Source organism: Hemicordylus capensis, chromosome 2, assembly GCF_027244095.1.
Source record: "Hemicordylus capensis ecotype Gifberg chromosome 2, rHemCap1.1.pri, whole genome shotgun sequence".
Taxonomy (NCBI): domain Eukaryota; kingdom Metazoa; phylum Chordata; class Lepidosauria; order Squamata; family Cordylidae; genus Hemicordylus; species Hemicordylus capensis.
Window position 1 is genome coordinate 169556966 of NC_069658.1, and position 22985 is coordinate 169579950.

A 22985-nucleotide genomic window follows, 5' to 3' on the forward strand; every position below is an offset into this window, starting at 1 on the left:
CACTTATACTGGATGGAAGGCCAAAGGATAATGACTAAGTCCTTGCCCAACAGATATGCTGGCATTAGAGACTTTACACCAACATACTTCTACAATTAGCATTTTGTGGTGTGTGTGTGTGGCAAAGGTGTCTCAGGGGAGAAACAGGACTCCATTGGGATACTAAGTCCCCCTCAAACTTTGGCCACCATCCCTGGAAACATCATGACTTGATGCAAGAAAAAAAAAAAAGTGCGCGCAAGTCAAAACATTTCCATTAAATCCAATGGAGAGCCAAAAAATATTGGGCTCCCAAACACCATGGTGCAAAGGACACCAAATGTGCAGCCAATTACAGCATACCACCAGTAGTATACAAAGCTCAGGCATGCTGAATTAACTTAACAGCACAAGAGGGAGAGTTCTGGAGATGGGAACTATGTTGAAAGGGCATTTGTCACAAGACAGAACACTTGCACAAACAGCCAAGGAAAACAGCAAGTATGGGAAGGGCAGATGACTGTCACTCATCTTTTTTAGAACCTTTACAGGTACTTTGCTTCAGGACTCCAGACACAAGCACCCAACAGGAACCTCCTTTAAACTCCTCCTACTGGGGACTCAATGTCAAGGCACCCAGTCAGTCTGTGCAGACAGTACTGAGCTAGATAGACCAATGGTCTGACTCAGTATATGGCAGCTTCCTATGTTCCTCTGTTCCACCCCACACACTGGGGTAAACAACGGGAAGGAATTCGACACCTCAGAATATTTCTGCTACAAATGTTTCAACCCTTCCTATACAACCAACATTGTATAGTTTGGGGAAACACTATGTTTATCTAACAGTCCTTCCTCTTTCAACTACTAGCAACGTCTCCCACATAGAGCTAGTGAGCACTGTGCAGAAGTAAGTGTGTGTGTGTGTGTGTGTTGGTCATTGAAGCCCCATATGCAGGCAAGCTCATGTCATGCAACAGTGAAGGCAATACAGAGCACAGCCATCTTATTGGGTGAATCCCAGGGATTCCATACCAACCATGGCTACTGCTGGCCAAAAACACATTACTCCTGGATCACAGTAGCCCTTGAATGTGGACAGTTGGGGCACCGTCACAGAAAGAAGTCGGATGAGGTAAAGGAACTGGACGAGTGCCTAGGTGGCAGCCCTTCTCCCTCAGTCACTTGCGCGTTGCCGCCTACAAAGCATCTGGCCTTATGTGTTATACAGCTGGGTGGTTTCCAGATGGCTTCTTAAAACTGCTTTGCAACGTTTAGGCTTGGTGTGCATTTATATGATCTGGGTTTGGAGACCGTCTTGCATAAGGTGCTGTTTGTACAGCATCGGATCTTATCTTGATGTTACAGGCTTACAACACTGTATGTCTGCCATGAAAAAGTAGCTGATTTTCTGAGATTTGAGAACAGTTTGCCTTTGTGCCTGAAGGTAAAGGTAAAGTGTGCCATCAAGTCGGTTTTAACTCCTGGTGCCCACAGAGCCCTGTGGGTTTCTTGTGCTGCCTGACACAAAAGCAGGTATGCAGAGAATTTATTTACATACTAGCAATTTTCAGCCCGTTAGATAAACGGGCGCTAGTAGACCACCCCCGCCCCCCCGAGTGCGGCCGCCAGCGGGCCCAGTCCTTCCCAGTCCTCCCCGCCACCTTCGGCCTCCCCTTTCTGGCTTCCCCCGCTGCCTCGGCCGTACCTATAGCTCCGCCGCCACCTCGCCCATACTCCCTTGGCGACAGGCCGCCGCCATCAGGGGCCAGTCGGCCAGCTGCCGCTGCCTCACCCGCACTTGTGCCGCCGCCATCGGGGCCAGTCGCCCGCCACGGCCACCGCCGCTTCACCCGCATTCTCGCTGGCGGCCGCCGCCGCCATCGGGGCCAGTCGCCCCGCCGCGGCCACTGCCACCTCTGGCCGAGGCCGTGGCTCCCCTGCCGCCTCGCCAGCACTCTTTTCTCGTTGGCGGTGGCCGCTTCTCCTAGGCCGCCGCTTCCCCTGTTCCAACATGGCCGCCCGTGTCTGGGCGGCCGTGTCTTTTTGGGCCGATCTGGGCATGCGCTCCGCGCATGCCCAGATCGGCCCAAAAAGACACGGGCAGCACGGCCGCACGCCGAAGGCTTTTATGGTATAGGATGAATCCCCCCTTATCCCTTCACCTCTAGAGGTGAGATGAACTCTTACTTTCTGGCTGGAAATAATCCACCACCAATTCCATGCTTACAGTGAGGGAAATAAGTATTTGCTCCCCTGCTGATTTTGTCCGTTTGCCCTCTGACACAGAAATGACCAGGCTATAATTGGAATGGTAGGTTTATTGTAGCTGTGAGAGACAAACCCTCAAAAGCCCAGTGCCCAAAAGTCAGCGATGGATTTGCATTGTAGTGAGGGAAATAAGTATTCGATCCCTTCACAAAAGATGTCTTAGTACTTGGTGGCAAAACCCTTGTTGGCAATCACAGAGGTCAGACGTTTCTTGTAGTTGGCCACCAGGTTTGCACACAACCCAGGAGGAATGTTGTCCCACTCCTCTTTGCAGATCCTCTCCAAGTCAGAAAGGTTTCGAGGCTGATGTTTGGCAACCCGAACCTTCAGCTCCCTCCACAGATTTTCTATGGGATTAAGGTCTGGAGACTGGCTGGGCCACTCCAGGACCTTCATGTGCTTCTTCTTGAGCCACTCCTTTGTTGCCTTGGCTGTGTGTTTTGGGTCATTGTCATGCTGGAATACCCATCCACGACCCATTCTCAATGCCCTGGCTGAGGGAAGGAGGTGCTCACCCAAGATCTGACGGTACATGGTCCCGTCCATCATCCCTTCGATGCGGTGAAGGTGTCCTGTCCCCTTAGCAGAAAAACACCCCCAAAGCATAATGTGTCCACCTCCATGTTTGACAGTGGGGATGGTGTTCTCGGGCTCATAGGCAGCATTCCCCCTCCTCCACACATGGCGAGTTGAGTTGATGCCAAAGAGCTAGATTTTGGTCTCATCTGACCACAACACTTTCACCCAGTTCTCCTCTGGATCATTCAGATGTGCACTGGCAAACTGCAGATGGGCCTGTACATGTGCTGCCTTGAGCAGGGGGACCTTGCGGGCACTGCAAGATTTCAGTCCTTCACGGCGTAGTGTGTTACCAATTGTTTTCTTGGTGACTATGGTTCCAGCTGCCCTGAAATCATTGACAAGTTCCCCCCGTGTAGTTCTGGGCTGCTTTGTCACCGTTCTCATTATCATTGCAACTCCACGAGGTGAGATCTTGCATGGAGCCCCAGACCGAGGGAGATTGACAGTTATTTTGTGTTTCTTCAATCTGCGAGTTATCGTGCCAACTGTAGTCACCTTCTCACCAAGCTGCTTGGCGATAGTCTTGTAGCCCAGTCCAGCCTTGTGCAGGTCTACAACCTTGTCCCTGACATCCTTCGACAGCTCTTTGGTCTTGGGCATGGTGGCGAGTTTGGAAGCTGAGTGATTACTTGCTTCTATGGACAGGTGTCTTTTATACAGGTACTGTAACAAGCTGGGATTAGGAGCACTCCCTTACAGAGGGTGTTCCTCATCTCAGCTCGTTACCTGCATATAGTGAAAAGACACCTGGGAGCCTGAAATCTTGCTGGTTGATAGGGGATCGAATACTTATTTCCCTCACTACAATGCAAATCCATCGCTGACTTTTGGGCACTGGGCTTTTGAGGGTTGGTTTGTTGTTATTCTGTCTCTCACAGCTACAATAAACCTACCATTCCAATTATAGCCTGGTCATTTCTGTGTCAGAGGGCAAACAGACAAAATCAGCAGGGGATCAAATACTTATTTCCCTCACTGTAAATTTCCTTTTTCTCCTGCTTTCTCTCTCACAGCAGAGCCATATCTGAGACTTGTGTTCTGGGCGGTATATGTTTTAAATAATATTAATATTTAGCAGTGTGCCCGAACCGGTCCGGCGGCCATTCCAAAGAATGGCCGAACTGCCGGACCGGTCCGGCCCTGCCTGGTTCGGGTCCGGGTGGGGGGTATGCCTTTAAGGGCGGGAGGGCTTGCTTAGCCCTCCCGCCTCCTTGCCCCCGCCAGCGCCCGTATTGAACAGTATAGGGGCGCTGGAAACCAGCCGCACCCCCCCGCCGCCGCCGCCGCGGCGAAATAACCCCCAAAGTCAGCCAGCCAGCCAGCCCTCCCTCCCTCCCAGCTAGCTGCCCTCCCACCCACCCACCCACCCGCTCGCTCACCCGCTCGAATACTGGATAAAAAACGAGAGGAGCTCCGGCACAGAGCTCCTCTCGTTCGGAAGGCCTCCTGAAGAATGGCGGCTTGCGCGCACGCGCATACGCGCGCCGCAAAGCACGCCGTTCTCCGGAGGCCCGGTCTACCCGGCGGGAAAGGGCCAGGTAGACCGGGCCTCCGATCGCTGAGTAGACCGGGCCTCCGATCGCCGGAGGCCCGGTCTACTCAGCGATCGGAGGCCCGGTCTACTCAGCGATCGGAGGCCCGGTCTACCCGGCCCTTTCCTGCCGGGTAGACCGGGCCTCCGGAGAATGTCGTGCTTTGCGGCGCGCGCATGCGCGCGCGCGCAAGCCGCCATTCTTCAGGAGGCCTTCCGAACGAGAGGAGCTCTGTGCCGGAGCTCCTCTCGTTTTTTATCCAGTATTCCAGCGGGTGAGCGAGCGGGTGGGTGGGTGGGTGGGTGGGAGGGCAGCTAGCTGGGAGGGAGGGAGGGCTGGCTGGCTGGCTGACCTTGGGGGTTATTTCGCCGCCGCGGCGGTGGCGGGGGGGGGGGGCGGCTGGTTTCCAGCGCCCCTATACTGTTCAATACGGGCGCTGGCGGGGGCAAGGAGGCGGGAGGGCTAAGCAAGCCCTCCCCGCCCTAGAAAGAAGGCCCCCCTTCGGTGCCGGTCCGGACTTCTCCGGACCGTGCACATCACTATTAATATTGCACCACCACCCCCCGCCACACACACGCCTTGGCCCCCTTCACCTCCTTTTTCTCTCTGGAAGTACCCTGTGTGCGGATCCGAGGGGGCGAGGAGGAGGATGCTTCTCCTCCTCCTTTCTGCTTTATCCCCTCAAAGCCTCAGTCTGGCTAACTCGTAACTGGCTTAAAAACATTAGGGTTAACCGTAGGATTCTACACCACTTCCTCCAGCATAGTCTGGAAAGCACCCTGTTGACCATTAGTCACCCTTCTCTTTCCATCTCTCTGGGTTCTTTCTAGCTCTCCAACTGGTGCATAGGCAAAGATGTTCCAGTCTTCCAGTAAAATGCAGAAGGTAAAGGAGACCTACAGCAAGACCAGCAGTAGCAGTGAACCTGGGACCTCCAGTCACTGAAACCTGGGCTGTTCTTTTAGTTCCACCTCCCCCTGTAGCCACCTCAGCCATGATGTACGGGTGCAGGAATTGGGTGGATTAGGTGGCTGCAAGAAGACAAGTGCCCGCAAATGTGTCTTTCTCTTTTCTACTCCTGTGGCTGTGTGATGTATGCAGCCTCCTCTCTTTTCTTGTCTCTCTTTCGTGATTATTCCTGGCTCTGTTTGTATACAAACAGGTAGTTTTGCCTCACCTCCCCTGCTCTGCCAACACTGCAGCATTCTGGTGGGTGAGGAGTAACTGGTTTGTTAATTGTGAATGTGCAATTATGGTTCCCATTGCACTCGTATGCCCCTTATTCCTTCCCAGCAAAAAGCCCCTTCCACTCACAGAGACATTGCTGATGCCTGAACTCCTCTTCGGAGGACTCTCCATATCTGCTTTTCCCAAAAGGAGTTGTAGAGCTCCCTGGGTGCTATGTTGGACTGTCCCTGCTTCCCTTCCTGTGTGTCCATGTGTGGGGTGCTTTCATCCGGTTCTTTGTTGGCTCTGTGTGTGGTAGAAGGTGAGTTGAACCAGGCTTCCCTGGGCTCTGTGGTTGCCAGGAGTCAAAACCGACTCAAAGGCACACTTTACCTTTTGTAGTATTACCAGGCTTGTGCTGAATGCACCGTAGTGGTTGACATTGGTTGACATTGTAGCATCCTATGCCTATCCAGCTCTGAAAAGTCTATGTGGTTGGGTAGGATGTTATCATGAGGTTATTTCAGTTGCTATGAACGGGCTGGCTCCTTCCACGCCTGGCTGATGTGTGGGGCAGTGTTGACAAACGACTGTGAGTCCTTTGGGGACAGGGAACCATTTTACTTATTTATATCTATGTAAACTGCTTTGGGAACTTTTGTTGAAAAGCGGTATATAAATATTTGTCATATTCGTAAATGTGCCAATGATTGGTGGATATCGGCAGTGTTGCCACAGATGCTGGAGATGTGCCTGATGATTATTACATTCATGCTAGTTTAAAGTGATACTATTTTGCAGCCCACTTTCCTACTTGGGGTGTATAGAATAATGAATACCCTTCACCAAAATTAGACTGACATCATAAAAAGGATATACATGATCAGAAAAAAACAGGACACAAAAATATAAATATGTTTACAGTGTTAGTTTATGACTCTACAATTTCCCTGGCTGTTAATAGACTTGTTATTTCATACACAAATGTTTTTGTTCTCTTTGGTTATTATTAATCTTATTCAAGGCTGTATTACTATATCAAATGAGGCATGCATGCCACTATATTCAGAGCTGCCATAGATAATCTTCTATTTTTACTTCTCTATATTTGTGAGTAATTTCTTTAGTACATCCACATTTTTATTTGTTTTGTTAGTTCTTGGAGCAGTTTTCTTATATCCTGCTGGTTCTGTGCTACTGATTTATCTCATTCATTTGTGTATGCTTTTATGCAGTTCCGCATAATGTTCATAGTGTCTGTTCATATTTATATTTTTACTTGTTTTTTAACCATGTTTTTTAAAACCTTTTTGTATTTATACCCGTATGTTTTTATTTTATAACCCCATGAAGAAGAGGTTCTAGCCTCAAAATGCATTGGGACTCATCTCTCAGTTACTGCCATCTTAGGGCCAAAGAGGGAGCAAATAGATACAAAACAGAGTTTAGCCCTATTCAGATAATTGGTGTTCAATCCATATTCAGGTATTCTATAAAGTGTGGATGCTGTACCCAGGTACAGCATCTACAGGAGCACACTGGCAAGCGCCACTCCTTATGCTAGTGTATTTTGTAGTCCCATGAGGACAGTGTTTGTCTGAGGAGACAAAGACTTAGGAACTCTGAGGAATGCTTGCCAGCAGGTATAGAAAATCTGTACAGGGCAACTGTTATGTAAAGGTTTAGAACAGTGATTCCCAACTGCCGGGGGGGGGGGGCGGTCTCCAGATATTGCTGAACTGCAACTCCCATCATCCCTAAACACAATTTATTGTAGTTGGGGATGATGGGAGTTGTAGTTCAGCAACATCTTGAGGCCTCCAGGTTGCGAACCACTGCTCTAGAAAGTTTATATCTATTCCACCAGTCATAGATATTGCCTTGTCTACAGCAGTTTTCTCAAAATAAAACTAAAGGAGAGAGATGGAGAGAGAAAACACATCTAATGAAGTACATGTTTTTGAGGCATCTATCATTTTTACCATCTGAGTATTGCATGGAAAATACTAATATGGTTTAAAGTGGTACCAGGATCATAAAATAAAATCAACCAGGTTTTCAGTTCAACTGCTGGGGACACTATTGCCCTTCTTCCTATCAGCTGAAGCACTGGGTCCTCACCAGTGATCTCTCATTTTTTTCACCTCTTTGTAGAATGAGTTTTATTCTGGTTGGCAGTATCAAGGCAATGTGTGTGAACATGCATTCAGAGCGGGGCCTTCCTGATTCAACCTGAGTGGGTTCTAAAATTAACTGGTAAAGGTAAAGTGTGCAGTCAAGTTGATTTCAACTCCTGGCGCCCACAGAGCCCTGTGGTTTTCTTTGGGTAGAATACAGGAGGGGTTTAGCATTGCCTCCACCAACACAGTATGAGATTATGCCTTTCAGCATCTTCCTATACTGCTGCTGCTGCCCGATATAGTAGCAGCGGGAATTCGAACAGCAACCTTCTACTTGTTAATCAAACATTTCCCAGGGGACATCAAAAAACGTGTGTGTGTGCACACCTTAGAAAGTACACTGGTCCCCACACCTCCTGTTATGTTGGAATTGCTGCTGTTAGAACTGCTCTTGTTGCCAGAGAGACACTTTGAGAAGATGTATACTGGCCCACCAAATTGTCAGTTAAAATAGTTAGGCCTTCCTACAGCTACTTCTATCATTGACCACAGCATTTTCTTTTTGCCGCCTCTACTAATACCAAAATGCCAAGTTTTATGTAGCATGATTATTTCATGTGCATAAACAAGCACATCTGTTCTTTCTTTCTGAGAGTAGATGTGAATTGCACACACCAGAGGCAATTCCTGTAACCCCAATGCTGACTGCTGCTGAGAGGAGAGAAAAGCATAGCTCTTTCAGAGGTGTTTTCTAGGAGCCTGTGAGTCTAAAGTAGACTTTCTTCCTTCAGAGTACTGGGTAAGCAAGAATAGTTGCATTTAGCAAACCTCTTCCAACAACTTAACTGTTATTCTAACAACTCACTAAACAGCCCAAAACATAAAATTTAGATTGATTTTTCCCCAGCAAGCACAACATATCTGTAGACTATCTTTAATTTTGAGTCCATTAGGATCTAGGACAGTTCAAGCCTTTTAAGAGAAAATACAGGCTCAATAGTTCACAGACTTCTGATGCAAAACTGAAATTAATCTAGTTTTCTTACATGGCCTTCTTACCCCGAGGCTTGCTTTATTCATTCATTACTTCACTACTTTTTCCTAGGAGGCCCCAAAGTGATGTAAAGTAAGTTTTTAAAAAAGATATATCAAATATACAACTTAAAAACAATAAAAGCAGCTACAAAGTCAGCAACTGGTAAGTACCATCCCTGTTCAAAGGTGGCTAGAAAGTCCTTCAAATAACTAGGTTTCAGACCATTTAAGGCACTAAAGGTGGTAACCAAGACGCTGAACTGGATCCAAAAATAAATTGGCAGCCAATGTAGTTTCCACTTGCATTACTTCCAACAAAAGTCTGGCTGCTCTATTTTGTACTAGATGCAGTTTCTGAACATTCTTCATGGGCAGTCCAATGTAGAGCATGTGACAGTAGTCAAGACATGGTCTGTCTAAGCCAAGGCATGGGTCACAGTGGCCAAATCTGCGTTCTCCAGGATGAGGTGCAGCTGGCACAATAGCCAAAATTGTGCAAAGCACCTCTGGCTACATGAGCATTGACACATAATGCTGTGTTCAAGAGGGCTTCCGAGCTGCATACTTATTTTTATGCTGTCCAACACAGGTTGAACTCCTCTCTCCAACTGGCTTTCCTACTGATTGATAGTATCTCCATCTTGTCTGGATTAAGTCTCAGTTTATTAATCCAGCTCATCACAGCCTGCAACCCATGGTTTAAGACATCTACCACCTACCTGGGATCCAGTATGCAAGGTGCAGCACCACACCATAAACTCCACTTTCCCAAAACCTTTCAGGAGGGAAATTTCTCCCCTCACGGATCCTTGCCCTTTCTGTAGGAGTAAGGAGCAGAGTGCCCTTGCTGCCCCCACGGCAGCCTGAAGGGGCAACCTCAAGGGGAGACTACCCATTTGGTTTCACCCCCTTTGACGGCAACCCGCTCAAGGGTCAACACTGTAGATAAATATTCCCTTCCTTGTTGGAACACTCTCAAAGAGGCCAGATGTTGTCACTCCTCATGAGGGCAGCGCTTCTCCTGAGTAACGTTATCTCAGTTGCCATTTGCCTGCTCCCCAGCTTTCCTTCTCTCTCCCCAAGGCAGCCCGGAGGCACTCACTAGGAGGGTTCTTAGGCTTTCCTCTTAAAGAGTTAACACACAACACATGGAACACATTGCTTTGCCTAGCAAATAATCTGCAAGTGCCTGTCATGGAACTCTTGTGTGCTGCAATGGATTCGGATACACTTTTTGGAGTGCACACTCAGTTCAAGAAGAGTTTTCCTTCTACAGCCTCTAGGAACTTTGGGAAGAAGATCCTCCAAGTTCTTACAAAGTGCACAACACTGATTTAGCTGATGGAATCCATTGCCACAAGATGTGGTGATGCCTACTGGCTGAGATGGCTTTAAAAGACAATTAGACAAATCCACGGAGGCGAGGTCTATTGATGGCTATTAGTCATGATAGCTAAGTGGAACCTCCATACTCAGAGGTAGTATGCCCCAAATATTAACTGCTGGGAATAAGCAAGGGGGGAGGTCTGTTGCCTTCATGCCCTCTTTGTGGGCTTCTTGGAAGTATCTGGCCAATCAGTGCTGGAAACAGAAATGTAGACCAAATGGATTCTTGGTCTGAATCAACAAGGCTCTGCTTATGTTCTTAAGTCTGCCTCCTGTATGCTGTGGGAATAGCTCACTTGGGAGTCACACTTGAAGAGATGGGAAGAAGCTGCCGTCTAGCCAGTTGCCTAAACATCCCCATCTCATCAGCACTGAGCCAGGCATGCCGTCTGCCTGGCTTTTTTCAGAAGAGGCTCAGACATGTAACTGAGGGAAACCAAACATTTAAATGTTTGGTTTCCCTCAGTTATACGTCTGAGGCTCCTCTGAAATAATAATAAAACCTTGCAAGAGGATATCCGGGTGAGTCATTTTGTGGACAGTGCATTTGGGCTAGAAAGTTCAGAACCATCTCAAGTCTGTGTGTGCATATGGATCCTTTGGGACACAGATTCTGTTTCTCTGAGACCCCTTTGTGGGGTGCAGACTGAGGCCTACATAGGAACATAGGAAGCTGCCATATACTGAGTCAGACCATTGGTCCATCTAACTCAGCATTGTCTTCACAGACTGGCAGCAGCTTCTCCAAGGTTGCAGGCAGGAATCTCTCTCAGCCCTATCTTGGAGATGCCGCCAGGGAGGGAACTTGGAACCTTCTGTTCTTCCCAGAGAGGCCCCATCCCCTAAGAGGAATATCTCACAGTGTGGTAAACCTGTATCTCGATTATACTTCTTTGAGGGCTCACATGACCAACTGCTTCTCCAAATAAAAAAATGTCCGGAAAACTTGCACTTCAGAAGGCGAATAAAAGGGACCAGGGACTCTGGCAGCAGGGCTCAGGCCCCTTATTCCCTGCGCCACCCCAGCAAACCCAAGGCAAAGGGAGTTATCAGCCTGCTCTCTGCTGCAGTGCAGCGTCACCCATATAATGGCTGGAACCAGTCATTCACCAGTCCTGCAGCTCATCAGCCCAGATGACCTGAGGGATCAATGAGGGGTCCAGCTAGCCCATATAAGAGTTGCTCCAAGCTGGATTCCTCAGTCTAAAGAACACTACCCGGCTGAACAGTAGTAGCCTTGCCCTGCTCAACAATCACGTGCTCAGCCTGATCCCATCTTGCCTCTGATCCTTCTGTCCCTCATCTGCCTGTTCCATAATCAGAACCCCCAGCTGCAGCCTGCTCGAAGCCAGGCCAAGGCCTGACAGCCAGACTAGAATCATTCTCCCTGGCATCACATTTTCACTATGTAGGGAGGTTTCTACTCTTCTCTCTTTTCTTTTTTTGAGGAGCACGTGAGCTCTAACCTGCAGTCGGAAATGGTGCAGCCCAGACACAGGTTTACTACCTCAATGAGAACTAGGCCTGAGAAGCAGATAAAAGAGGAAGAGTGATCTGCACACTCCAAATGTATTTTACTAGCTGAGAGGCATCACCATGGCAACAGAAAATATAAGCTGCTAGAAGTTAGGCAGTGGAGTAAGCATTCAGAAGTTTTCCTTCTGAATGCCAACAGACACTAGCCCTAATCAGACGTTCTGTAACTGAACGTGTACACAACTTCAAATACAAAGAAGCTCAGGCTGCTGTAAAAAAGAAACATTGGTAGACTTACCATGAAGGGTTCTTTTTCTGGTATGGGGAGGGCATCCGTAACTTGATGGGATGTCAGTCTCCGCATGCTCCAAGACAGGGCCAATGAAAAACTAGCACATCAACTACTCTCTCAGTCCTGCCCCCTAGTACCCAGTTCTGGTCTTGTGGAGCGCAGGGAGAGAGAGATACAGCTGCACAGCTGCAAAACTGAATAAATTTTGTTAACCAAAAAACTGGACCTCCTGAGGAAAGATAAGAGAGGAGCCAAAGAAGGAAAAATAAAGGGATAGAGTCACTAAAAAACTCCCTAGGAGTTGCTCCACCACCCCATGGACCCCGTTTCCAATTCCGCATCCGCGGGAGGGCCCGGATGCCCTCCCCATACCAGAAAAAGAACCCTTCACGGTAAGTCTACCAGTGTTTCTTTTTCCTGGATATGGGGAGGGCATCCATAACTTGATGGGACATACCCAAGCTAACAAAAAAGGGGGTGGGAGCGGATGCCTCCCGAGTTACACTACTTTTTGCAAAATGGTCCGGGCTGTGGCCGCTTGCGGCTCGTAAAAGGATGGAATCTTGTAGTGTTTGACAAACGGGGAGGAAGACGACCAAGTGGCCGCCTTGCATCTCTCTCCCAGAGGTACCCTAGCTGAGAAAGCCGCTGTAGACGCTGCACTCCTTGTTGAGTGAGCAGTTATTCTCTGCAGTACCTCCAAATAAAAGACTCATATGCCAACGCAATTGTTGCCTTTAGCCAACGTGCTAGTGCCTCTTTAGACACTTTTGAACCCAAAGACGACGGCAAGAAAGACATGAATAAGGAGTCTGACTTCCTGAAACTACTTGTCCTATTAATATATATACGGAGAGCCTTCCTAACGTCCAAGGTATGCCAAGTCTTTTCCTTCTGATGTTGTGGTTTCGGGCAGAAAGTCGGCAATACGATGTCTTGACTCCTATGGAAAACTGTGTTCACCTTAGGCAAGAAGGTGGGGTCCAACTTCAGTACTACTGAGTCCTTTTGGAAGACGCAGAGTTCATCCCTGACAGATAATGCTGCCAATTCCGAGACGCGTCTAGCAGAAGTGATCGCGACCAGGAACAAGACCTTAAATGATAGAAGGCGTAAGGAGACCTGACGCAGGGGTTCAAAAGGCATTTTAGTGAGGGCATTTAGCACTTTGTTTAAATTCCAGGATGGAAAACTCTGAATCGGAGGAGGATGTAAGTTCACCGCTCCCCTTAGAAACCGACGGATGTCCGGGTGTAAGCAAGAAGAGGTTCTTGATGAGATGCTCAGGACCGAGGCCAAAGCTGACGTCTGCCGCTTCAGGGTGTTCGGTCGGAGGCCTTTTTTGAGCCCGGCTTGTAAGAAGGCGAGGACATCCGGAACCCCAGGACTTAGTGGGTCCAATCCCGCCTTACATGACCATGAGCAAAAAGCGGACCACGTGACTTGGTAGATCCTAGTGGTAGACGATCTTCTCAACGCCAGGATGGTGCCTAGAACCTTTTCCGTATACCCCTTAGCCTTTAACGATGAACGCTCAACCTCCAAGCATGGAGGTGGAGCCACTCTAGGTCCGGATAGATGATCGGGCCCTGTGTCAACAAGTCCCTTCTCAATGGAAGCGCCCAGGGCTCCTGTACAGAGAGAGCAACCAGGTCTGAGAACCATGGCCTCCTTGGCCAGTATGGAGCTATCAAGACTACGTTGGCCCTTTCTACGATTATTTTCCTGATCACTGCCCCCAAAATAGACATTGGAGGAAAAACGTAGAGTAGACCCATAGGCCATTTTGCTACCAGGGCGTCCACTTGTTCCGCCTGGGGGCAGAGATACCTTGAGAAGAACCTCGGAAGTTTGGAATTTTGAGGCGAGGCAAACATGTCTGCTGTCAGGAGACCCCACCGGTGGATCAGCTGATCGAACACCTCTGGATGTAAGGCCCACTCCGCTGGATCCAATGTCTGTCCGCCTGACAGTTGAGGGAACCTGCAAGGTGTTCTGCTGTGATCGATTTGAGGTGTTTTTCCACCCAGAGGAACAGTAGGTTCGACTCCCGCATCAATGAACGGGACCTCGTTCCGCCTTGACGGTTGATGTGGGCTTTTGTTGTGGTATTGTCGGTTCGAATTAGCACGTGTCAACTTGTGACCAACTCCTGAAAACTTACCAGAGCTAAACGTACTGCTTTTAGCTCCAGCCAGTTTATACTGTGCCGCAAATCCGCCCGAGTCCACGTGCCCTGGTTCTGGGCTGCTGCACAATGTGCTCCCCAGCCCGTGAGGCTTGCATCAGTGGTCACTATGATTTTTTCCGAAGAGTCCAACGGTAGTCCCTTTTTGAGGGCTGCAGACGTTTGCTCGTTTGCACCATGCAAACGAGCTTCTTACTTTGGTCGGAAGTGGCACCCAGAGCTTCCTCTTCTCCATAATGGCTTCCTGGTATGGAAGGAGCAGCCACTGAAGTGGCCTGGAGTGCCACCGTGCCCATGGCACACAGTCTAGGCAAGCGATCATGAGGCCCAGAATGTGTGCCAGGTGCATCAGTGCAGCTTTTTTCCTGAACTGATATGGACGAAGGGCATGAAGGATTTTCAACCTTCTTTCTTCCGGTAAGCTCAACAACGCCAGTCTTGTATTGAACAGAACCCCCAGATGTAATAGCTGTTGAGACGGCTGCAAGTGGCTCTTGTCCTGATTGATTATGAAGCCGTGTGCTTGCATGAGGCTGACCGACTGTTCTACGTCTACTGCCGCTCTCGCCTTCGACTCTGACCTTATCAAAATGTTGTCGAGGTATGGGTATGCATGTATCCCCCGCAACCTTAGGTGAGCTATCACCACCACCATTAGTTTGGTGAAGACTCGTGGTGCTGATGACAGGCCGAAAGGGAGGGCTCTGTACTGATAAAACTGATGCTCGTAAGCAAACCTGAGGTAACGGCGTGAGGACGGGTGGATCGGTACGTGCAGATAAGCCTCGGATAAGTCCAGTGATGCTAGCCAATCCCCGGGAAGAATCGCAGATTTTATAGTTTGGAAAGACTCCATGCGAAAAGCCCTTTTCCGCACATACCGATTCAGCCTTTTCAGATTGAGGACCGCCCTCCATGAATCGTCCTTTTTTGGGACAAGGAACAATAAGGGGGGGAAAACCCCGGGGTCGGGGGATACCGGAACACATTCTATTGCATGGATATCCAGGAGGTGTTGGATGGCCTCCTGCATTAACATTTTCTTTACTGGGTTCCTTGAAGTGGGTGTTTTGAAAAAGAAATCTGGGGGGTTGGAGAGCAACTCTATGCGATAACCGTGGTTTACAGTCTGCAATACCCAGTGATCTGACGTAATTTTCCCCCATGACTGAGCAAACACCTGTAACCTGCCCCCGACCGGGTACGGGTCATTGCTTACAGCTCCGGCGGTCCTGTGGGGGGCCGAAAGAACCCGTTTTCTTGTTTGTTCCCCTCTGTCTGGCATTCCAGGATTGGCGCCATGGTTGTCTGAACTGGGTACCTCTGATGTCTCTGTCTCTGAACCCGTCTCGGAAGCCGGAAGATCCCCATCGCTGGAAAGATCTGTAGGGACGAAAGGAGCTTTGAAAACCTGCACCCGCTCTAAAAGACCTTCTGTCCCCCCAACCCACGGGCATAGCCTTTTTCTTGTCATGGGTTTCAACCAAAACTGGTTCGAGCACTTCGCCAAAGAGCTTTGCGCCTCTAAAGGGGGTGGATGCTAATGCCGACTTAGACTTTGAGTCGGCCCTCCAATGCCTTAGCCAAAGACCCCGTCTAACAGCCACGTTTGCTGCCATAGCTCGGGATGCATGCTGCAGGCAATCCAAGCTCGAGTCTGCCATAAGGGCCGCGGCCCTAGCTATTTTATTTAGCCCCTGTCTCAGCTTGGGAACTTCTGGGGGTACCAGCTTAGCTAATTCTTTAGTCCATAATATAGTAGCTCGAGCAAAAACTGAGTTGGTTGTCGCTGCCCTGATAACCGTTGCCAAAGCTTCATGACTTTTCCGCAAGAGGTGGTCTGTTTTCTTCTCCTCAGGTGATTTGAGGAATTCTTCTCCTTCTTTGCTGACCAAGGCACCAGTCACCAACTGGGCCACCAGCCCATCCACGACAGGAACCGCTAACAAAGACATAATGTCAGGAGGTAACGTATACAACTTTTTTGGAAAATGAAGAGCGGGCTTGGAAGCTACAGGGACCCCCCACTCTGCCAACATCACTTCCTTGAATAGGGAAGGAAAGGGGACAGTGGCTGGAGAAGCGGAAGTCGATGGGAATACTTCCTGGTCCAACCCTGCCACAGGCGGGGAGCCAGACTCACTTGAAACATTTTTAATAGCCCTCTTTGCCTTAGCTAATAATATTTCAAATTCAGCCGTGGAAAAAAGTCTGGTAGAGTTAGGTTTATCTGAGGGAGCTTGTTTATCAGAGAGCTCTCCCTCTTCTCTCTCCGAGTCCTCCGAATCCAGGTCCCTTGGCATGGCTAAGGACTGTGATATGCTAGATGGCAAGGTCCCCCTAATCTCGGGTGGTGCTGTTCTAGAAACCCTAGCGCTCACTGCCTGCTCCCCTATGGAGCTTCTAGTGACCCCTGCTTGCTCCCCAATGGCGATCAGAGCTGTAGCTTCTATGGACCTTTTTTCCCGAGGAGCCCCTTCTCCCGCCACACGAGAACACTTTGGCTGTGGGTAACTCTCCTCTTCCGAAGAAAAGATATCATATAGCCCCTGATGGCGGCATCTCCTTATTTTTCTGGCCATCCAAACACGTTTCCCCACCGGGATAGGTTGTCTAATCGGGCTCGAACCCGGAGAAGATGAGAAAGATGGCTGCCGGCCCCTGCGCGGGGGCGCCATAGGATCAGGGCCTCCCATAACAGCAACCGCAGTTTCTGTGCCCTGCAGACCCGCTCCCCTTTCAGACTGAGACAGCAGGGGAGAAACCACCGCCATACATTGTTTTTGTATAAAGGCGCTCAGCCAAGAAAGCTCTTTGGACGAGAGTAACTCTCCATTCGGTCCCGAGAGCCCAGTGCTGGGACCCGCTAAACCCGCTCCCCCCGAAACTCTCACTGCCTCGTTTCCTTGTTGAGGATCCGGCCCATCCAGGCGTTCCGCTGCCCCCGCCAGTGCTCCCGGCAAGATATTCATTTGAGCGGCGGGAGCTAAGGCAGAAATCGGAGCGGAGCTCAACAAAATGGCGGGCGCTGTTTCGGCAGGAAAAGCCGTTTGCCCTCTTTCCCGCTGCTGGCTTCTAACGGCCCGAAGCTGCAGACGTTCACTGGGGGCGCTTTCGCCAAGGAAGCTTTTCTAGTTTTCTTCTTTTTCTTTATTTTTGTACCATCTGTGCCTTCAAGGTGCTTGGATTTTTTAAGCAGCTTGGTCGGTCTTTCCAAATCAATGCGCTCACTGCTCTCTCCCGCAAGCGGGATAGAGAGGGCTGCCACGACAACATTTCCTCCCTCCCCAACTCCCGAAGGAGCCATCGGGGTGCTTTTAGGGGTATCTGATAGAGGGCCCTCTGACAGGGATCCTCTAAGCATGTCGCCCGTATGAGAAATTTCCATTTAGAAAGCGCCTGAGACTTGCGATCGCAAGAGGTGGGGGGGGGGATTAAGTCAGTAAACAACACAGACAGGAGGACTAAGAAGGTAGAATACACGCGGGGCAGACAAGAGGTAAAGACTCACGAACATCTGAACAGCAAATGCTCAGCAAACTCCTTCCCCCCCACCTTGCACACAGTAGAAAAGATGAGAAAAGACGGAGGTCCAGCGAGAGAACTGTCCTGGAGTGAAGACAGGACCAGAACTGGGTACTAGGGGGCAGGACTGAGAGAGTAGTTGACGTGCTAGTTTTTCATTGGCCCTGTCTTGGAGCATGCGGAGACTGACATCCCATCAAGTTACGGATGCCCTCCCCATATCCAGGAAAAATGAAAGCCCCCGTCCCCTGTCACCCGCTTTCCACGCTAACAGCATTTGCTTGAAGAGACAGGTATTCATTCCTCCCCCTCCTTGCCCAGTGATTCAGAACACTGGTGGCCCCAGCATTCCTTGTCACAGGGAAAAACCTCTCCGCAAGTACAGTGTTTGTCTCTTCAGACAAACACTGTCCTCAGGGAGAGCAAGGGGCAGGGCAGACTTTCTGATCACAACAGTGCAGGGAGAGGGCCTTTTCCAGACAGGCTTTGATTGATTGATTGATTGATTGATTGATTGATTGATTGATTGATTAAGTGCCATCAAGTTGGTGTCGACTCTCAACAACCACATAGATAGATTCTCTCCAGGATGATCTGTCTTCAGCTTGGCCTTTAAGGTCTCTCAGTGATGCATTCATTGCTGTCGTAATCGAGTCCATCCACCTTGCTGCTGGTAATCCTCTTCTTCTCCTTCCTTCAACTTTCCCCAGCATTATGGACGTCTGCACATAATGTGTCCAAAATATGATAGTTTGAGTCTGGTCATTTGTGCCTCGAGTGAAAAGTCTGGATTGATTTTGTTCTATGATCCATTTGTTTGTTTTCCTGGCTGTCCATGGTATCCTCAAAAGTCTTCTCCAGGACCAAAGTTCAAAAGTGTCAATACTTTTTCTATCTTGCTTCTTCAAAGTCCAGCTTTCGCATCCATAGAGTGTCATGGGAAAAACCATTGTCTGAACAATTCTAATATTTGTAGGTATAGACACATCACAGCATCTAAATATCCTTTCCAAGGCCTTCATTGCAACCCTACCAAGTGATAGTCTTCAGTGTATTTCTAGACTGCTGGACCATCATATAATATCCTTAATTTCACATGCTAGCAAAATAATGCTCCTAATCATCCAACACAATTTAGAGCCCTACGTGGAAAGGGAAATGCTGGATGTTCAAGCTGGTTTCAGAAAAGGCCAAGGAACAAGAGACATCGTTTCTGATGCATGCTGGATAATTGAGAAAGCCAAAGAATACCAAAAAGAATTCAGTATGCGCTTTATTGACTACAGAAAAGCCTTCAATTGCGTCGACCATGTCAAGTTGTGTAATGTCCTTAAAAAAATGGGTGTCTCAGAACATCAGACAGGCTTTACTACAGGATTAAGAGGGGGAAATAATGAGAGTTATGGGGCATATCAGATATTTTGAATTTGCCCAAAAACCCAACGCAAAAAGTGGAATTTTTTACCCCAGACATAAATCGGGCTAAGCTCCAATGTGCAATGAAAAACCCGAATCATGTATGGAGTGCTCCCCGATAGCTTGCAGGGACTTTGGCGTAAATCTGGATGATATGTGAACATACACCTGCCCTTCCAAAGTAAAATCACCATCTGGCAGGGCTCCAGGATTTCCCAGTAGCATTTGTAACCATGTAGATGTCTCCCAGACAGGAGGGCCGGCTCAGAGCACCCCTAAACATGTCTCCATGTGCTATTGTGAATATGCGAGTGCCACAGGCTTTCCACTCCTCTTGTACAACACCTACTACTCTCCTAGCTGTGCCTGGAGTGAAGGCAGACTGGCAGTCCCACTGACTCACTTCCACAACAGCCTAAGCAAAGGAAAGGGAGGGAGGTCGTTTTGAGCCTATTAATTTAAGCATCCCACAAAGCTTTTGTATTAAACATCCAACTTTATCAAAGTTTCCCCTGCATGTCATAAAATGTTCCCACTCTGTTTTGGCTTTGGATGCCAGCCAAATACATACTCCACCCACCTTACATATTCTTGGCTCTCACAGACTTTTGCTAAAACAGCTGCAAATGTACTATTGGGGGACGAAAGAGACTGAGCCCATTCAATCAGATCTTATGTCTCCAAGAGATTGGCCAATCAGCACATACCAGAGAGAGTTACAATAAGGCCGCAATGGTTGAAATCACCATTTTAAAGGCAGCCACTGCCTCCCTAAGGACCTGACGGCAGAGCCAGCAGAGCAGAAAACATTGCTCCCTGATGTTGTCAGAAGACTGGAATGCCCTTACAAGAGACAAGGGTGCAGATTTATACAAGGCAAGTAACAGCAACCTTCAGTCCTGCCTCAGCAGCTTTTGAAATGTTTCTATCAATCACAAAACATTTCACTAACCATGAATGTAGCTGAGCCATCTCAGCATGAAATAGTGGGGAGTTTCCTACTTTCTCATGGCTTCTGCTAAACAAGATTAAAATGCCACACATTTCAAATTAAAGCTCTTTCTGCTTTTACCATTTCATACTCTTATGGGAACAAGTTTAATAAAGATCTAGACTTCAATACCTGGACTAAATAATAAGTTCCTCCTGTACAGTTTTGGAGATGAGCAAATTGTTTATATATAGGCCCATATAAGTGCTTTGAATATTACTGAAATTCTCAATTCATGAAATAATCAAAAACAGATTTGAAAAACATTAGGCAAGTGTCTAATACACTCTTAGATCATTTTGCACAAATGTTGTTCTTCCCTCCCCACCCAGCATTAATTTCCAGTTCAGTTATTCTGACATTTTCCCAAGAAACTGATCCAAAACCATCATAAGATTGGAATGCAAATGATTATGCTACAGATTCTCCATTAGATCATTTAACACTAAATAGGGGTGACAGTGTCCCCAGCTTTATCTCACAAATATCCATATTTCAATCACCTGCCTCTCCAACCAACAAGAACAGCTGATAGCAGATACTGTACTGACTACTGTTCCCTCTAACAGGGATTCCCAGATGTGGTTGACTACAACTCCCAGAATCTCCAGCTGCAATGGTTTTCACTTGGGCACTGTGGGAGTTGTAGTCCACAACATCTGAGAATCCCTGTTAGAGGAAACACTGGTACTGACATCTTTAAAACAAAAGAAATGTATCCACTGACTGAATAGCTGGTTGATATTTCAGAACAAAAATCAATTTAATACCAGAAGCAAAATACTGGCCCTCTGACCAAAACAATAAAAGTGACCTGAGTAACAAGAAGATATCAGAGAGCAAGCTAAAGAAGAACATTTTATTGCACACATATGTGTGCACACATCACCAATCCATACACACAGATCTCACAAATACCTACAGGGATCACAAAGCCAATGGTTTAAGAGAAGTGCTTACAAATTCACTCATGAATTCAAAAGCAATATAAATCATACTTTAAGGTACTCTCCTTAATTTAAATGAATTTTTCAAGGGAAAGTACAGTATGGGTATATGGAGGCCAAATTAACATGGCACAGAAGTTAGGGCAAGTACTTGCAATATCCATGCTTTTCAGTGCATGAGGAAATTGTTTAAGACCATTGCCTCCAATGCCCTTTTCCTTCAGTCAAGGGTCCTCCTAGCTGACCTCTAACTTTTCCACCTCCTTTTTCTATTAGTTTTCCAGTCTCCCTGCCTCCTTATACAACTGTCTGAATGTACGGAAAAGAGCTTTTTCTCAGCCAAGTTTTTCCATTACTTTTCCATTCACAAAACAGACCTGTTTGGACTGTTGTAAAAACTCTACTGCTGACAACATCTCCCAGGAAATAGTTGCCTGAGAATATTCCACAGCATGATATCAGTTCTGCCAGTAGGTGCCAGAGCCTTCATTCCCACAGTTGGCCTACTGGAGTGAAGAACATAAGAACAGCCCTGCTGGATCAGGCCCAAAGCCCATCTAGTCCAGCATCCTGTTTCACACAGTGGCCCACCAGATGCCACTGGAAGCCTACAAGCAGGGCATGCCCTCTCTCCTGCTGTTACTCCCCTGCAACTGGTATTCAGAGGCATCCTGCCTCTGAGGATGGAGGTGGCCTACAGCCCTCCAACTAGTAGCCATTGATAGACCTCTCCTCCATGAAGTTATCCAAACCCCTCTTAAAGCCATCCAGGTTGCTGGCTGTCACATCTTGTGGTGAAGAACTCTGTGGGGCTCAAACTAGCCTCCTGCACACTCTTCCACTTACATGGAAGTAGTGATCCCACCTTTATAATATAAAGTTGCTTGGGCCTCACTGACTGACTGACTGACATGAAACTCCTAGACCAAACCACAAAAGATAGAAACATGCTGTTTTCGAATGTAATTCCAGACTGTGCCCAGACTATTCCCCCCACCAAAAAAACCCAAAACCCCTGGGGGGAAAACATTATCTTCCAGGTAAACTCTCCCATTGGAAAGCTTGAGGAATAAGACTTCATAGAGCTAGGAAAAGCCTAGAGTCACCATGAGACAAGATGTTAAGATGCTTGCAAACTGCAAACCCTCACTGACTCATTCACTCACTGACATGACACTCCCAGACCAAACCACAAAATACAGAAATATGCCATTTTCATAGGTAGGTTCCAGACCTTGTCCAGACTACAAAACCAATCCAACCCCCCCCCCCCCAAATAAAATGCTTCAATGCACTGGGAAATGAGGGAAAGTTCTCCCATTGGATAGCATGGATCTTGAAACCTCATAGACCAAAGAAAAGACTAGACTCATAGTGACATAAGATTAGGGATATGCACGGAACCGTGGCAGGGAGGATCAAAGGTGGCGGGGGTCTCCCTTTAAGAGCGGGGGAGGGTGCACTTACCCCTCCCGCTGCTTTTCCTCTGCCAGCGTCCGTGTTTCTTAATGCCCATCAGGGCGGCAGTGTACCTCCCTGCCGCCCCGTTGCCCTCGTCTTCAGGATATGACTGGAAGTTGGTGACGCACCTGCGTGTCACACTCTAGCCCATAAAGGGCCTCTGAACCGGTTCCGTGCACATCTCTGCATAAGATGTCAATATGTTTGCAAACTGCAAGCTGTTCTACTAGTATCATATATAGGGGGATTGGCTAGAGTCCTGAAATTTGTCTTGGATGACATAGATTATTTTGATCCATTTCAGCCTAGTTTTCAGCCTGGTTAGGAGACTGCAACCTTGGTAATCTTGCTGGAAACCCTACACCAGGAACTGGATGGGGGAAGTATGTCCCTGTTGGTTCTGCTGGATCTCTCAATGGCTTTTGATATCATTAATCCTAGTATCCTTCTAGACTGCCTGACCAGGTAGGACTCAGGGTTGCAGTATTATGCTGGTTCTGGTTCTAACAAGAGATTAGATTCCAGAAGGGGGAGCTCAGAGCCATCTTAGCCATTCACTATGGAGTCCCAGCATTCCTCTCTGTCCCTAATGTTGTTAAGTTGAGTACATGAAATTA

General features: G+C 48.1%; 1 protein-coding gene across 3 annotated transcripts in view; it reads right to left on the minus strand.

Annotated features, from left to right (window-relative positions):
* The window catches only part of FSTL1 (follistatin like 1), a 58973-nt gene that overhangs the window by 25832 nt on the left and 10156 nt on the right, over window positions 1–22985 (minus strand). The window contains exon 1 of one of the 3 annotated variants that reach the window (XM_053300364.1): window positions 11847–11927. The exons of the other annotated variants lie outside the window; for them this stretch is intronic. Within the exon in view, the coding sequence (XP_053156339.1) occupies window positions 11847–11912 (66 nt within the window). The 5' untranslated portion in view covers window positions 11913–11927. Of the gene's footprint in view, window positions 1–11846; window positions 11928–22985 lie in introns of those variants that run through there. 3 annotated transcript variants of the gene reach the window in all.